Raw genomic sequence first — 17,307 nt, forward strand, 5'->3', positions numbered from 1 at the left:
CTACTGATGGTCAAAAAATCAAATAGGAGTATTGATTCTGATTATTTTCTAAAGAGTTAATAATTAGAATTTGTCAAAAGAAATGTGAATAGGAATTGAATGTTCATTGGTAGCAATTTTGACTAGGATAGAAAAAGAAAAAACATGAATTCAATGGGAAATGACGAAGACTTCGAACCTGAAATATTTGGAACAAGTATTCGGGTGTGAGACCATGTTTGGGATTAATTATAGATCATTTTATGGTCTGAGATGTGCATGATATTAGATGATACCCTGACTACTTTGATACGGATCTTAAAATGTACAATATATATTATTTTGAAGCTGCAAAAAACTTAAAAAAGTAAACTATGAAGAACTATTAAAAGTGTGATTGAGTGTTTGATAATTCAAGTTAGTTTTGGGATGAAGTTAAGATCGGGTTTTGTGTAATGAGAATCCAATGAGTGATACTTAACCATATAAGATCATAAACGGATATGCACGATACCAGTGGAGAAATCTGATAACTTTGAGTTTTGGTCCCACACCAGTTTGGTTTTTCAGTTTTCAATCATGACTGAAGAAACACTAGTCTAACCCTTGGTAGGTTTAGCTTAATGTCTCACTCAAGAATTGATTAACACCTAATCTAACCCCGAGTGGGCTTAGATCGGTATTTTCCGGTGTAGATAGCAACAACTGTTCCGGTTGCCAATGTCTCTCGTTACGAGAAGGGGAATGGGGGGAGGGGGTTCTTCTCGTAACCACCATCCGGCATGAGAATCGGTATGGTAAGTAGTAGACATGCTTAAAGAGAATGAGAGAGTCCCTTTGCCGTCGTTCTTCACCTTATATTTATAGCCGAGGGGGGAGAAGAATGATTGGGCCAGCTGTCCCACTCAATGGAACCTTCCATTCTCATGGCTGTGCATGATACTGGCTTCTGATTGGTCGTCCAACGGAGATCCTTATATGGGGCAGGAACTGCGTTGGCCCTTTCCCATTGGTCCACCGTGCGTTGGTGGATAGTACGAGGCTCGGGCTGTGATTGGCTCTTAATTCCCTATCGTGTATTGGTCTGAGCTTAGTTGCAACAAGTCCTCCGTGTTTCTTCTTTCTTTGTAAGTTCTTAAGTGTTCTTCCTGCGGGAGACTTATGTATTCGCCCGCGGATGGTCTACATGTTCTCCGCGGAGGTTGCTCATCCTCGCGGGTGATCTGCATGTTCCTCATTAGTTGTTTATGGTCGCGGAAGGGTTGCCTCCTTGTCTTTGCTGGGTTAGTACCCTACCTCCACGAGTCCCCTAGTCCATTGTTTCTTCCGCGACTGATTTTTGCGGGAGGAATTTTGGACTTATCCTTTATTTGTGTTTATATATGAGGTTCTTTATGTGAGGTCGAAGACTCGCGCAAAATTAAACCAATTACAACTAAATAGATAGTGGCAAATGGGTATCGAACACGAAGAGTTTGTGGAAAATGTGTTAATAAGTAGCTTTAACAATTAAACTAATATTAAAAAGTAATTTACAAAAAGAGATTCTCCAGTTGGTTTTGATTTGATTTTATAAACTAATTAAATTAAACGAAAGTTGTAAACAATTGATTAAACAAGTACTTCTCTTGGAATTCGGGTTATTACGCAACACTTTTGTTAAGTTCAATGGATAAATCATAATATCTTGATTTTGTGTTAGTGTAATTGTTTGTGATTAATCAAGAACTAAGTACTCGGATTCCTAGAACGCGAGGTTGTTACTTGGTAATCAATCAATATATTCTTAACCTTAATTTCTTCTGCTAAATCTCGATTGTCAACACCACCAAGAACGTATAGAACGAAACTAGGTTAAAACGATATAGACCAATTACAAACAATCAAACAAACATCATGATTATACTAGCATATCAATTAGATAATCAATCCAAGTGCAAGAACAATAAACAAAAGTGTTTTGTAAACAACCTTACATCCAAGAGAAATACCAAAGGATTAGCCACTCATGGCTTTGTTGATCATCATAGCATCTATTGTAATGATCAAACGAATCGAAAGCATCAACAATACTGTTTTCCAACACCAACAATGATTGTCTATACTCCAAAGATCATCCCTGATTGTTTCTTGATGAAAAGATAATGAAAAGTTTAGCCAAAACGGCCAATTAAAGCAAAAGAGAACCAGCTGTTACGATCGGATCGTGGTCCACGGTCCAGACCGTGGGCCGGCCCAGGCCACGGTTGCCTCCTTCTCCCATGGTACGGTGTGTTCTGCCCAGTTTGCTTCAGGTGGACCGTGGTCCACGGTCTAGACCGTGGGCCACGGTGGAGCTGGTTTCCGGTTTTCTTCTTTTCTTCATAATTTTCTCGTTCCAGCTCCGTTTTCTTCACCGTTTTCGCCTATGATTTTGTTGTTTCGTCCTTTACCTCCTTAAACCTACAATCACACGACATAGTGTAGTAATCCAAGCCCTTGAAATTAAACATAAACGCACATGATTTAACTACAATTACTACACTTAAAGGTGGATCTACAATCTACCCGTCAGGTAGCTTCTGTCCCTATGACTCGTAGCTGTAGTGATGTCAACGCATGTATGGGTCTGACTCTTATTTACTCTAGGTAGGCATAAATGCTCTTGCCTGGCAGCGCATTCAATTTTCTGCTTCCGCGACGCGTGCCTTTCTCTCATTGGTTATTCTTGCGTACTGAATGAAATTTTATTAATTAACCCGGCAATAATATATTTTTTCTAGAGTTCAAACTGATTTTAAAACTTCAAAGGCATGCTAATTCTTGGTTATTACAAACAGAATCTGGCAAGGGAACTCTAGCCGAAGTTTAGTTATTGTCTTATTGAGAATCTCTGTCTCTTGTTACATGGCACTGGCCTCCTTGGTGGAACTACCGTTCATTTTATCATGCAGCGACAAAATCTCATTGGCCTTCTTGCAGTAACTTTTGGAGAGATCGGTCTCCTGTTATAAATTGTTTTTCAATCGAGTCAACATTGGCTTGTAACAAAATTATCAAGTAACATAACTGATTATATCACTGCTTAACACGCAAGTGCAGTTACTGGAACTTGCAAGTCTTCCTTGCATGTTTAGGTCCGCTAAGTTTTTTTTACCACTTTAATTTTCTCTAGCAGTTGGAGGAGACAAGAAATTCCACATGTAGAAAAGACACTATGAACCCTATGCAGTTTCTTACTATCCTTTGAATTCTTAGAAAACCAACGAATAAAAACTAATTCGGTCTTCCAAGCCGAATATTCAGTTTGTAGGTTTGTTATGAGGCAGTATGTGTAATTTGCATGCATCCCACTTCAAATTCCTGCAGTATTAAGTTTGAAACAAGTTTTAGGTACCTTTAGAAACAGATTTGGAGTATTAGTTAATTGTTGATCAAATAACGAACACTTTATGATCTTTAATGAATTAATGTGCATTAGACATTAACTGGCATTATTTTATGTTCTTCAAAGACCAGTTTACAAGATATTAATCAGCATTGCCTATGCTATTAAATTCTGAGAGGTGAAGACATAAAATGAACATAAAAAAGGTCTCTCACAGTCCCACATCGGCTGACCGGAGAATACAAAGATGAAAGGACTGCCTATGTAAACAGCAGCCCAAAGTGTATAAAAGCATACCTTTCTTGGCCTTTTGGCTAAGATCAGGTGTAGTATCAGTTCTTATCAGTTTAAGTTAATATATGATATGTGAGCCATCGGCTTACTTGATATTGATCTTATTTTCTATGGGGTTGTTGGGTCTTCAAGCGTTGCCTTGGTCTTAAACTACAACTAAGGCCTGGCGCACCCCTCCAAATAATAGTCAATTTTTTTATTAATTAAATTATTAACTGATTTCACCTTTTTAATTTTTTATTCAAATTTGATTTAGTTTTAATCATGGTAAGAGGTACTAAAAGAATCTTTTAGTTAACGTTGACTGTTTCTTTATGCTCTTTACTGTTTTTTAGTGTTTGCAAATAGGGTAGTTGATGTGCATTTTTGAAGTAAAGCTAGATGAATACATTTCTGTAAGCTGGTTTCTTTAAGCAAGTCTTGCTTGCGAATGCTTTTTCAATCCTATATTAGAAAACTTGTTTAATTCCTCTAGTTCTTTGATGAAGACGATGATGTTAACGGTTCTTCTACCGCAATGCAAAGACAAGAGAACTGGACAGCCTTTTAGGAGACACCATATAAAATAAAATCCTAAACATTTTATGAAGTATCTACAACTGTGCGAGACTGCTCACTAGTTGTACTCATACACTTATGGCGCAGGTTCTAATTTGTACCAAATATGCTTCAAGTTAGATTTGTTTGCAGTGAAACAGAAAAATATCATTACTTCCACCTTTAATTAAGTACTAGTTTAATATTTTAGTTTTCTCTCATTTATTGTACTTATTGTAGGTAATTGGTCTAATTTATGTAAACAAAAGTAAAGACGAAGGTTACGAGACAACTGCAAAAGATGACTTTTGTGATGAGGTTTGGGACATTATCGGTGGCTTCCTTAACTGCTCGTTTTACTTCCTTATGCTTATGATTGTATACTTAACTAACACGATAATATATTTTTAGAAAATTATTTTAATTGTTTATTTCAAAATATGCTTTTAGTGCTAAAAACTAAAGTCTTATGCAGTAATTTCAAGAAAGATTACAATTACAAACTCAATAGTTATTTTCATTTCTTGTACATCAATAGGTAAAATTTTGGTTGATGTCCGCTAACGAATGTGAAATGTTTCTATTTTGACCCCTCGGATTGAAAATTTTGGTTCGTCACTAAGTGTGAGTATTAGCCCCATTGAATTTGAAGAATATTAGTTCTATACTTCTATTTGGTTGGAAAAGAGCCTCTCACTATCCCACATAGCCTGAGTGAAGAAAACATATGTGCAGGGACTACCTATATAATTAGCAGCCCAAGAAGTGGAAAAGCATACCTTTCTCGGCCTTTTGGCTAAGATCAAGTGTAATTAGTTTAGTATCTGATATGTGAGCCATTGGCTCACTTGATATTAATCTTATTTTTTGTGGGTAAGATTCGTCAAAGTAGCTTGTTGCTTGGGTCTTCAAGTGTCGCTTTGGTCTTAGGTCTTACACTACTACTAAGGCATGGCGCACCCCTCCAATTTTTAGTCACAAAGTATTTAATGGCATGTTACAATTGCTGTGCTGGAACTGAGAACAAAGGTTATCTGGAGGTGTAGGACTGTTAGATTCTTGACGCATTCTGGATGAATGATGTTTTCTGTTAAAAGTTAAACCTGTGACAGAGGTTTCTGAAACAGCTTAACGGTTTTGGTTAGGTTTTTAGTGGAGCAAGCAAGCTAATCAATATAGTACCCGAGCTGTCCTCCCAGCTCGACCCGGATGTGGACACCATTGATGTTTATGTTTTATGAAGACGAGGTGTTTTTCTAGACACTTTATGTTGGCTCTTGAGTCCTATGATATTGTTGTGTAGTTGAACCTGTTTCCAGAAGGATATAAAAAAGTTAGTTAAGGAGATGGTTGGCATTTTGATTTGAAAGTTATTGTCTGCTTTTCATGTCACAAATAATCAGTGGCTGATGATGGTCTAACAATCAGTTAGAACTTATAAGTATTGATTATGATGCTTTCTACATATTTAAATAACTTGAATTTATGAATAGGAATTAATGGGAAATGACGGAGAATCCGAACCAGAAACACTGGGGACAAGTATTTGGGTATGACACCATGTATGGGATTAATTATAAATTATTTTACAGTTTGAGACGTATATGATATTAGATGATACCCCGACTATTTGATACCGATCTTAAAAAGTACAATAAATACTTTTTTGAAGCTGCTAAAAACTTATAAGAAGTTTATTAATGTAGAACTATTAAAAGCGTAATTGAGTGTTTGATAATTCAAGTTAGTTTTGGGGATGCATTTAAGACCAGGTTTTGTGTAATGAGAATCCCATGAGTAATATTTAACCGTATAAGATCATAAACTGATATACACAATACCAGAGGAGAAACCTGATAACTTCGAGTTTTGGTCCCACACCAATTTGGTTCTTCGGTTTTCAATCATAAGGCCGACCATTGTGGGCATCAAAGGGGCGATTTGGGGGACGGGGGCGCGATTTAGGTGGGTGGTATTGTGAAGAAGGGGCGATTGTGGGGGGGGGGGGGGGATGGTGGGGCCTATATCTCTCTTTCTCTATCTATCTCTCACATACACACATACATATATATGTGTATATATAATATGGGGCAGCAAAGGAGCAACAAACCACAGTGGGGCGTTATGAAGAGGGGCTTCGAAGCCCCTTTTTCTACGTGATGATGACGTAGAGGGGCAACGCTGCCCCTCCACAGAGGACAGCCTAACCAAATATCCACTGGGCCAATAATACCAATACTAAGCTAATTGATTAATATTAAGGTCCAAATCTAGTAAATTCAGCTTTGAAGGTGAATCTACAAATATTTATAAGTTTTCAATAGATTTGGGTGATGTTATCCTGATTTCATTTCCGGTGATAAACACCTTTAGTTACATATATCCTCAACCAAAAAAAACAATTACATATTTCCCCTATTCATATAAAATTACCCATTTACCCCTGTTTAAAATGTTGAATGTCTTTTACAAATAGTAAATAATAAAACATAAAAACAAAGTTTATGTTAGTAGTTAAAATGAGCCCACAACGATGTCAGGGTATCTTCTCCGACCTACAATACCGCTAGATATGACCACCACCACCACTCTTCCCGTCATCTTCGGCAAGTTAGAACATTTTTAGCAAGAACAACCGAATACACATCAATTCCCCTCCTCTCCACTAACTATCAGCGCCGGCGATTCAGATTGTAACTAGGTTCGAGGGTGGCGATTCTTCATTCTCTGGCGACCAGTAACCTCTAACGTCGGCGGCTCTCAACTTCATATTGTAACAAGGTTCGAGTTCAGATCTGTACATTCAAAACCCTAGAAGGTTATCGGAGAAGTTTGTAGTTGATTCGGAGTTGACCCGAATTTAAAGGACACGATTTTCGTGTCCATTTGTCGGTTACCTTTGAAATCTATGGTTTGTGTAAAGAATCACTTCAAACTGAGTCATATTTCTAAAAACATTTTCTATAAAAAGTAATTTGAACAACACGGGGAAACAGAGTTTGCTTGTCTGAGAAGATGAAATACATGGGTGAAGGTGGGTTGGCGTAGTGCAGTGTGAGGAAGAAGGAAAATTTTACATTTTTATTGTTTTTTTAAACAAAGGTAAATAGTTCACTAACAAGTTAATATAACAAAATAGTTATATATGCAATATAGTTAGTTTAGAAAGGGGATATATGTAATTGAATTTTTATAGTTGGAGAAATATGTAATTATTAATCTTAATGAGGGGGAATATGTAATGTCCCTAGAAACTATGACTGATTGAATAGCTGATTATCATACATATTTTATTTTCTCAAAGTGAGAGCCGGAAAGAAAAAAAACATCGAAAAATCAAATATGTGTAGTAATAATTAACTGCTATAATGATTGTATTAAGGAAAATTGGTTTTAAATAATCCTAACTATTGCCTATTGGCAAATAACAATCTCAACTTAACACTTGGCTGGTGACGATCCCAACTAAAGGTGTATTTGTTTTTAACGGTCCGCGACTAACGAAGCCTTAACTCCGTTAGTATGATGCTGAGGTGGCATGTCACGTTGTCAAAAAAACCTTATGTGGCATAGAAGTGGGCCCCAATCCCCACCCTTCATCTTCATCTTCCTTATTCTTCCCCTTACCCCCTACCGCCACCATCCACTTCCCACCACCGTCACTAACCTGCAACCACCACCACCTTCTTCCTCTTTTATGCCGTCACGCACCACCACCAACCCATCGCCGTCCATCACCGTAACTAAGTTCATCTGCAACACAAAACCTCAAAATCCCATTTCAATGGCGTCTCTTACACACGGAATCCTCTTAAAACTCCTCGAACACCAACACCCACGACCATCGCTCCCCTCTCCTCCAGGTCATTGGCATCGTATTTGCAGGCTCCGACGACCTCTGGCCCAACCACGGCTTCTACGTTTCTCTCTCCGACTCCGTTAACTCCACCTACATCTCTCTCTCCGACAAAGACACGGATCTTATTATCACTAATCGCTTACAGCTGGGGCAGTTTGTGTATGTGGATAAGTTTGAGTTTGATTCTCCAGTCCCGCGTGCGACGGGTGTGCGTCCCATTGCTAGACGCCATCTGTTTGTTGGAACTCCTCAACAGCTTATTACGAGGGGTTCGAGTATTAAGAGAGAGTTTGTTATTCATACGGCTTCAGATTCGAATGCTTCTGCTGGGAGGCGGTGATGAGTTGGTGGTGGTGCGTGGCGACATAAAAGAGGAAAAAAGTGGTGGTGGTTGCAGGTTAGTGACGGTGGTGGGAAGTGGATGGTGGCGGTGGTGGGGGGGGGGGGTAAGGGGAAGAAAAAGGAATATGGAGAGGAAGGGTGGGGATTGGGGTCCACTCCTATGCCACATAATGTTTTTGACAACATGGCATGCCACCTCAGCATCATACTAGCGGAGTTAAGGCGTCGATAGTCGTGGACCGTTAAAAACAAATACATCTTTAGTTGGGACCGTAACCAGCCAAGTGTTAAGTTGAGACTGTTATTTACCAATAGGCAATAGTTAGGATTATTTAAAACAAATATTTTTTTATATTAATTATAACTATAGATAAATATCAAAGCTTGGTGTCACAAAATCCTTTTAAGATCTCCTTTTAAGCTTTTAAGTAATTTATTTTGTTTAGTTGACTATTTAACCTTTTAAGCTTTTAAGTAATTTATTTTGTTTAGTTTACTTTTTTGGGTTTATACTTTATTGTTATTATCATTACGTACATAACCGATACCTACCGAATTCGCGTTGCTACATCGTCCAAAAGTGGCGGGTTAATACCCAGTTAAAAACATTTTTAAAAGTCTATATCAATATGTCTCATTACGATTTGGGTTTTGTGGAAAACAAGAAACAACGTGGTGTTCAACACCTGACAACGTGCTGTGACCTGTGGGAGAACCGGTCTTGCCATAAATTGTAATGCCGTAGTTTATCCCTTTAAAAGTGTTCCAGTTCACTCTCTAATCGTTTGGACATGTTAGGTTACAACTTACAAGTTACAACCTTGTTTGTTTATATATACACACATTTAGTTGGTCATTTTCTGTATTCGATTTTCAACTATACGAATTCGATTCGTTTCGGTTTTGGTTTTAACCGATAAAACCAAAATCCGAAAGAAGAGAAAAAGTTAAAAAAATGTATTGTGGTGGCCATATCGATAGATTAGTGGCCAAACTTAAAAAGTTTGACGGAACACATAAAAGGTCCACAAGTCTCTCTCCAGTCACCACTCATTTTGAGTTTGACAGCTTAGAGAGAGAGAGAGAGAGAGAGAGTAGTGACCTCACACAGATCGGCGGCCATGGCTTCTTCATCTGAACGTGATAACTTCATCTACGTCGCTAAGCTTGCCGAGCAAGCCGAGCGTTACGACGGTTAGCATCTTTCGTGTTCTTCTATTAGATCCGTTAGTATAGATGTTGATATTTGATTTATACTGCTGTTGTAGTTGAGATTTAAGTATGTGTAAGATGTGAACGTATGTATTCTGTTTGAATAAGCTGTTGATTTGAGATTTTAATTATTAGGTTATAAGATGAATTAGTAAGTTGTTTGGAATGTTGTGCATATGAGGTTGAGTATTAGGAATTGAGGATTAGAAGCTTGTAACAGAATTTCTGAATATTGAGATCTGGTTAATTGTTTGTAGGCCTGTAAACGAACACAAGGTTCACTACCGTTTAAAAAGCTTGTGGCTTGCAGCGCTCGATAAAAACTCGAATAAAACTAGCTAAAAAAAACTTGATTTGAAACAACCTTAGCCGAGCTGGCTCATTTTTGTAACCGACACGAGCTCACCTCGGGTCATGGCTTGGCTCGTTGGCTTGATCTTAGGCTCGTTTAACTTCAAGCTCGAGCGCGAACCCACCCTGGCTTGACTCGGGCTGGACTCGTGAACAGCCACAAAGTTCGTGTGTTTAATAAACGAATGAGCATGAACAAAAAGTTTGTTTGTTTAATCAAATGAACGAACATGAGCACATGCTTCGTTCGTACATTTATGTTCGTTTATGTACTTAATGTTTTGTATTTGTTTGTTTTTGCTCATTTAAGTGTGTTTGTTTATGTTTGTTTTTGCTCATTTAAGTGTGTTCATTTTTTAAAAATTTTAACTAACTAAACATGAATATTTCCATTTTTTGAATGAATGAGCATGAACACAAATATTTGTTCGATTAAATGTTCGTGTTCATTTAAAGTTAAATGAATGGACACGAACATGCATTTGTACGTGCGTTTTGATTTGTTTACGATCCTAGCTGTTTGGATCATTAACTGTGGACTTATTTTAAATTTAATTGTATCAAACAATCATACTTTGATCTTGCATTTACTTTTGTTGGATTGGTTATTCATTTCTGTGCAGAAATGGTGGATGCAATGAAGAAGGTAGCAAAGTTGGATGTTGAACTGACTGTTGAAGAGAGGAACTTACTCTCAGTTGGGTACAAGAACGTGGTGGGATCACGTAGGGCGTCATGGAGAATATTGTCTTCAATTGAGCAGAAAGAGGAATCAAGAGGCAATGATGTGAATGTTAAGCGGATTAAGGAGTATAGGCAGAAGGTTGAAACAGAATTAACGGACATTTGTAATGATATCATGGTTGTGATTGATGAGCATCTGATCCCATCTTCATCTGCTGGTGAATCCACTGTTTTCTACTACAAAATGTGAGTGTGTTTACATTTATATAAATGTTACACTTAGTTCTAACTTTTAATAATTTTTTGGCGTGTTTTAATTGTCTGCAGGAAGGGTGATTATTATAGGTATCTTGCAGAGTTCAAGACTGGTGATGATAAGAAAGAAGCAGCTGATCAATCACTGAAGGCTTATCAAGTATATTTCTTGCTTTGGAATTTTATGCATTTTAATTAGGAAGGTGATTTATGTTATGCTAATCAGTTAAAAATGATTTATGCAGTTGGCCTCCACAACTGCAGAAGCTGATCTGTCACCAACTCACCCGATCAGGTTGGGTTTGGCTTTGAACTTCTCAGTGTTTTATTATGAGATCATGAACTCTCCTGAAAGGTATTTTTTTAAAACTCTTTCTTTCAGTCGTTTATATAATCTTGATACAAAACATAACTTAGAGTGCGTTTTTTACTTTCTGTTTTAGGGCTTGCCACCTGGCTAAACAAGCGTTTGATGAAGCTATCTCGGAGCTTGATTCCCTAAGTGAAGAATCATACAAAGATAGCACTTTAATTATGCAGCTTCTGAGGGACAACCTCACTTTGTGGACTTCTGACATTCCAGAGGATGGAGGTATTTTTGTAGTAATGTTTGAATTTAATAATAAAGTGGTTTTCTACGGTTTTTAATCATTATCGTGCTTTGAATTTGCAGAAGACCAAAAAATGGAGATCACCAAATCTGGGGCTGAAGATGCAGAGGTTAGCAATTCATAATCATAATGCTCTGTTCAGTAACGCCATTTGTCATTTTCATTATCAAAATTGATCATAGAGATGTTGGATAACGGGTCAAAATGGGTTAAAGTCAACAGTCAAGTAGGCTTGGGTACTTGGGTTGACATTTTGATACATTTTTGTGTAGTTTTTCGGATTAAATAAATGATTAATGAAAAAAATGATTATAGAATTTTATTATCGTTAAAATAGTTAAACTTTTATTTAAGGTAAATGATTTGGGAGGTTATAAATGTTTAAAATATTATCTGCTTTTCTACAATATATATGTGATAATTTTCTGTTGGATATGTTATGTGCAGTAAAAATTGTATGACGACATCGTTGCATCCTTGAGTGGAGAAAGGACTAAGTATGTTGTGTAAGATTGAATTCTAAAGCAGTGATTCGAGAGTAATTTAAGGTTATGTTTGTTTGGGTAATCGGTAGATGGTTTCGGGTCACTATTCATTTAAGACATTTATCAGTTAGGATGTTCTTTTCTTTTCTTGTGAATGGTTCTTATTTCTTCAGTTTGCCTCTTTAATGTTTCTTAATGAAATTCGGTCAGTTATCTTTGATTTATGGAAGTTAAGTTATTGATAGTTGAGTTTTGCCTCTAGGCATATATGATCTTAAGGATGTAGCTCCAAATTTTGGAAGTTTTCAATTGACTTGTTATATTGCGATACGAGTGGGACTAAGGATTGAATAGGAGTTTCGGATCCAGGATACTTTTACGGGTTTCACTTTCTCAAGATATGTGACTTTTCGCAAATTATGCCACTCGAGTTCGGATACATATTAGATCAAATCATATGTAACGTATATCGGTTTGGTTACTCCATTTGACTGAAGTTTTGGTTTTGCAAATTTAGCCACTGATACCGATAACCAAAATCAGTTATGTTAATTCAGTTTGTTGTTTTTGTTTAGTTCAGTTAATAACCAAAACCAATCAGTTCTATAGTTTTTGCTTAGAAACACATGAAATGGGACTATATATGCATGAAAAATGGAGGTATATACTTTGAGATGAAGGTATAAATACGTGGAATTGAATTGGAGGGATAGATACATTAAACGAAGATATAAAACATGAGATAGAGGTCGAGGTGCACAAACCGGGTATTCTCAAGAACTGGAACTGGAACTGGTAAAAGTCAAAACCGGGTCCGGGTAGGAACCACTTCCGGGTATAGTCAGGTATTTGACTGGGTTTTGACCGGTTCCATCAGGTTTTTTCGGGTTTCGGGTAGGATAGGGTAGGGTTTTGACCGGGTATTGGCAGAACCAGTTCCACTGGGTCCGGGTCAATTCCGGTTCCGGGTACAGCTTCGGAGGAAACCCAAAGCCCGGTCTATACCCGCGGGTAGGGTCGGGTCTGGAACCGGTTTTTTTATGCACCTCTAGATGGAGGTATAAAACTGGATATATATGAAAACATGAATGGATATGTTTGGTTAATTTCAGTTGACTAAGGGTACACAAAAAGGATAACTGATTTTATGCTAATTCATTTGTTTTTTTTTTGTTTTTTTTTTTTAATTTTGTTTTGGTTTAGTTGGTTTCTATTAAGTTTTAATTAACATTTTGATTATTGCTCTACATGTGTAAAACCAAAACGTTTTATTAATCAAATGCTAGATAATTAATATGAGCATTCAGTTTGTGATTATTATTTAGGTATTTGAAAGGATATTACGTTCAATTTGATGTGTGCTTGTTTGTGAGGTGAATTGGGAAATGTGTAATAGAGGATATTTTACATTTGTGTTTCTTGCTTTATTCTATACTATAATGATCTTTCGTACCTTTTGAACTATGTCATAGTTATGTTTTAGACATACAAAATACATACCAAATACGTTCTCCTTTTACATTTTCCTTTCTCTATGAATCTTTACAGTTTGTGATAATTTGGGGATTCCGCGTGTATGCTTTTGGCTTACTATGGCTAGTTGATTATCATGGAGGTTGGTGGTGGAGATTGCTTTGTGTGGTTGGTGGCAACGTGGCATTATTAGGGAGATGAGATGATTTAAATCCATCAAGTATAACCAATTATTTTATATACAATGACATCATGTTTTTTTTAGGGATGTGATATTCGTACAGCTTCTCAAAACTCACACACAATACATATGATTGTATAGGGGTTATACGATCGTATAGAACCTCACGTGAAAAAGTGTGTGGATAAGTTAAAGGTGTGTGGATAAGCAGAGCCTTATTTTATTGCTCTGACTAAATATATATATAGGCGTATTAATAGGGATGGCAACGGGCTGGGTTCGGGCCGGGTATTGCTAATCCCATATCCGTACCCGGTTATAAAATTCAGTCCCATACCCGACCCATTACCCGTCGGGTATGTGTCGGGTAATTACCAATCGGGTATTGGGTATATACACACATTAGATTGTTAAAAAAAAATTTCGTTAGAATTTTTAAGTAGATCTTTTTACTATTATAGTTATCGTGCATATTTTTATTTATATATGAACAGTTATAAACTAAAATATGACACATTATATCTATATAAACGTTATTATAAATAAATAGTAATACTATAACTTTTGTATAAACTTTATTTATAAACTTAATAAAATATAAAACGTAAATAATACTTTTTAATGCATATCTTAAATACAAAATGTGAAGAAAAAATGAAATTAATAATAAAAATTTCGGGTTTTTATTTCGGGTATATAGTTATGGTAAACGGGTATGTCTTTTCGGGTAATCGGGCCGGGTATCACCAAATCATATACACAGCCCGTACCCGTGAAAAATTTTTAAAATTAATCCCATACCCAGCCCAATACTCGTCGGGCTTCAGGTATACCTGTCCCGAATACTTCGGGTTTCGGGTATACCCGGCGGGTTCGGGTTATTTTGCTATCCCTAGGCGTATATTATACAATACTCAAACAGAATCACTAAATACATACAATTGTCAAAATAATCCTACTACTTTTCTACACACGTCTCAACCGCACGAAAGAAAACATCTTTCATACACACGACTACACACGTTAATATCACTAGGATGCATATCCTTTTGATAAATGATTGATTACTCGATAATACTTGATACCGGCCCTTCGTTATTCTAATCCGCAGATAGTAATATTTTATTGCTACAATTTAATGAGACTATATGTAGTGGTTTTAACTAATTATTTAGTTAAAGTGCCACATAAGCATCATGTAGGCAAAAATAAATTCTTCAAAGCTATCAAGTATAGTGGTTTTAACTAATTATATTTATTACTTAGAGGCTTTTTTATTTACTTAATATCTTATTATTCAAAAAACATAATAATTTAAATAATAAAACTATACAATAAAATAGTAGAATATTTTAATAAAATTAAAGTTACAAACACATCGGATAAAAAAACGATACCTGAAATAAGTTTGATTTTGAATCCCAACTTATTAACCAGCGAATAGTTTTATAATAGGTTTTTTGTAACTAACCATTTTTATTTAACCAACGAATTGTTTTATTTAATTTTCATATAAAAAACTAATTTACAAAATAGTACGATTATATAATCGTAATAATCTTCTTAATTCTCATTGTTGCTCTTGTAATTGTCGTCACCAATTATAAAGTGTGCTCGAAGATTAAAATGTGTGTCCTTAAGAAAATAATTTTTCATGTCTTTAAATAAAATAATCTTTCACGAACCGGCTATGAGCCTTCACATAATCCTGTTCTAGTGGTGGTCGTCATTAAAGCGGTTCCGGTTGTGATTTTTTGCCATGCTCGACTAAAAGTTTTATCCCACTTGGACTACAACGATTATCATTGTCTCTTCCACCTTCCAAGAATATAAATCTTTTTGTAACTGATCATTTTTTTATAAAATATAAAATAGTTAGAAAGCGAATTATAAGAGTGCATGCATGAAAATATCCGAATGTTTATTAAATATAGACAAAATTTATTTATTTTTAATGAACTAGTGAATTATCCTTAAAATATCTCCGAATAGCCAACATATCAATTTCCACCATAGTCTTAGCGCCGCTATAGGCTTGGCGACAAAGACCTCAACTCCAAAATTTTTATATTGTGTAATGGTGCATGGCTAGAATTTGGAATCCACCTCACCATTTTAACGCCTTATTTCTCACCACTACGTCTAGTCTAATAATTGCTGACGTAAGAAGAGAACATTATGTTAATTCATCACAATTTCCCAAAGATAACGAAGCCTACTAGTGATACTTATAACTGGAACACTTACATATGTAGCAATACAATCCTGTGTTTCAAACGTTATCCTCTTATGAGTCAATGTTGCCTAACGTGGACGCTAATATATAACACAAACTAGTTACATTTAAGCTAGCCATTAATGATGATAAGCACCAGAATCTCAAACACGATAAATGCTAAAATAAATAAAGTAGGTAAAAGCAGGTTTAAAACATTAAATAAAATTAATTCATTTAAATCCTCTTATTCCAAAAAGAAAAATATTAAAAAAAATCCAATATATTACTATAAAGGTATTTTTTTTAACATAGAAAAAGCGCTAGTGTTTATAATAAATGTAAGACGTCAATGAATCATATGAGACGGGTTAAACAATTCCAGTCTAATACATGATTATAAGCTATGTCCCATATTCATGGGGTACCACTTATACATTATCTATTCGATTTGCATGGATACCACAGGTATGAAGTATGCTTATTTTACGAGCTTATGCAACTGGAAATTAACCATTGGGATATTAATTACTCAAAACCGATCTTAAACAGACTTAATATATAGAATATTCAACTACACTTCTTAAAATTCTATAATTTAATAATTATATATATATATTATTTTATATAATATTTAGAGAAAAGTGGATATGAGGCTGTTAGATCATTCTCATCCAACCCCTCATGTAATGTGAGGGGTGTTTTTATAATTTAGAGAATGATTCAGGGTGTTGTGAGTGAAGAGTTTTTATGTTTTAGAAAAAGTAGTGATTTTTCTGTATATTTGACAGGTTACTGTTTATCCCCTATAATTTTTTAATATATTTTGAGAGTGGTTGTGAGTGAAGAAAAGAGAAAAGGTATAAAAAGTATTATTTAATTGAAATACAGAGAGAAAATATAGTGAGTTTTAATGTAATTTTTTGTTTAGGGATAGAGGGTGGGATGAGAATGTTATCCATCACATATAATTTGGATGTATAACAGCCTTATATTCATTATCCTCTAATATTTATTATAATTATTAATATTATATGATGTTTCAATATAATCCTAATAAGTAAATGTTGGATCCTATTCCGGCTAAACCAGGGAAGGTTCCTAACTTATCGCGAGAATGGGATCAAGTATTTGAAAGTGAAAGTAAGAGTGTATATTATTGATGATCTTTCTTATTTTTTGTGAATGCCTATACAAACAATCCTTCTTCTTATTTATAGGACAAGTTAGATGTACAAAAAATCCTAAGATTCATGACTTCTGGCTTGGTCTCTTAGTCCGATCTTCTTTCCTTCGGGCATTGTCTTCTTTGGCGATCTTTACCTCTTAGTCGCTGTCCCATATCCCGGGTCACACGTTCCTCGGGCCACCCACCGGATTAGTCATGTTGCACGAGTTTCCCTCGCAATCTATTTTCCCTCCACTCCGCCTTCTAGAACTATTTGTGCCCTTGGGCTTTCCT

General features: G+C 35.9%; 1 protein-coding gene, 1 non-coding gene and 1 pseudogene across 2 annotated transcripts; all 3 read left to right on the forward strand.

The window, feature by feature from the left end:
* Positions 1–3,639: 3,639 nt before the first annotated feature.
* On the forward strand, positions 3,640–3,817 carry LOC143577485 (U2 spliceosomal RNA; annotated as a pseudogene).
* A 1,135-nt stretch (positions 3,818–4,952) lies between these two features.
* Positions 4,953–5,142, forward strand: LOC143577486 (U2 spliceosomal RNA). The gene has a single exon (XR_013143118.1). It is a non-coding gene; the product is annotated as a U2 spliceosomal RNA (small nuclear RNA).
* A 4,288-nt stretch (positions 5,143–9,430) lies between these two features.
* Positions 9,431–12,100, forward strand: LOC143577478 (14-3-3 protein 9-like). The gene is made up of 7 exons (XM_077061304.1): positions 9,431–9,572; positions 10,565–10,871; positions 10,953–11,040; positions 11,126–11,235; positions 11,324–11,472; positions 11,554–11,600; positions 11,939–12,100. The coding sequence occupies exons 1-7, from the start codon at positions 9,500–9,502 to the stop codon at positions 11,939–11,941; spliced, it is 777 nt and encodes a 258-aa protein (XP_076917419.1). The 5' UTR covers positions 9,431–9,499; the 3' UTR covers positions 11,942–12,100.
* Positions 12,101–17,307: the final 5,207 nt, after the last annotated feature.

Source organism: Bidens hawaiensis, unplaced genomic scaffold (assembly GCF_021521415.1).
Source record: "Bidens hawaiensis isolate Kalapana, Puna unplaced genomic scaffold, B.hawaiensis_p1.1 tig00028623_1, whole genome shotgun sequence".
Taxonomy (NCBI): Eukaryota; Viridiplantae; Streptophyta; class Magnoliopsida; order Asterales; family Asteraceae; genus Bidens; species Bidens hawaiensis.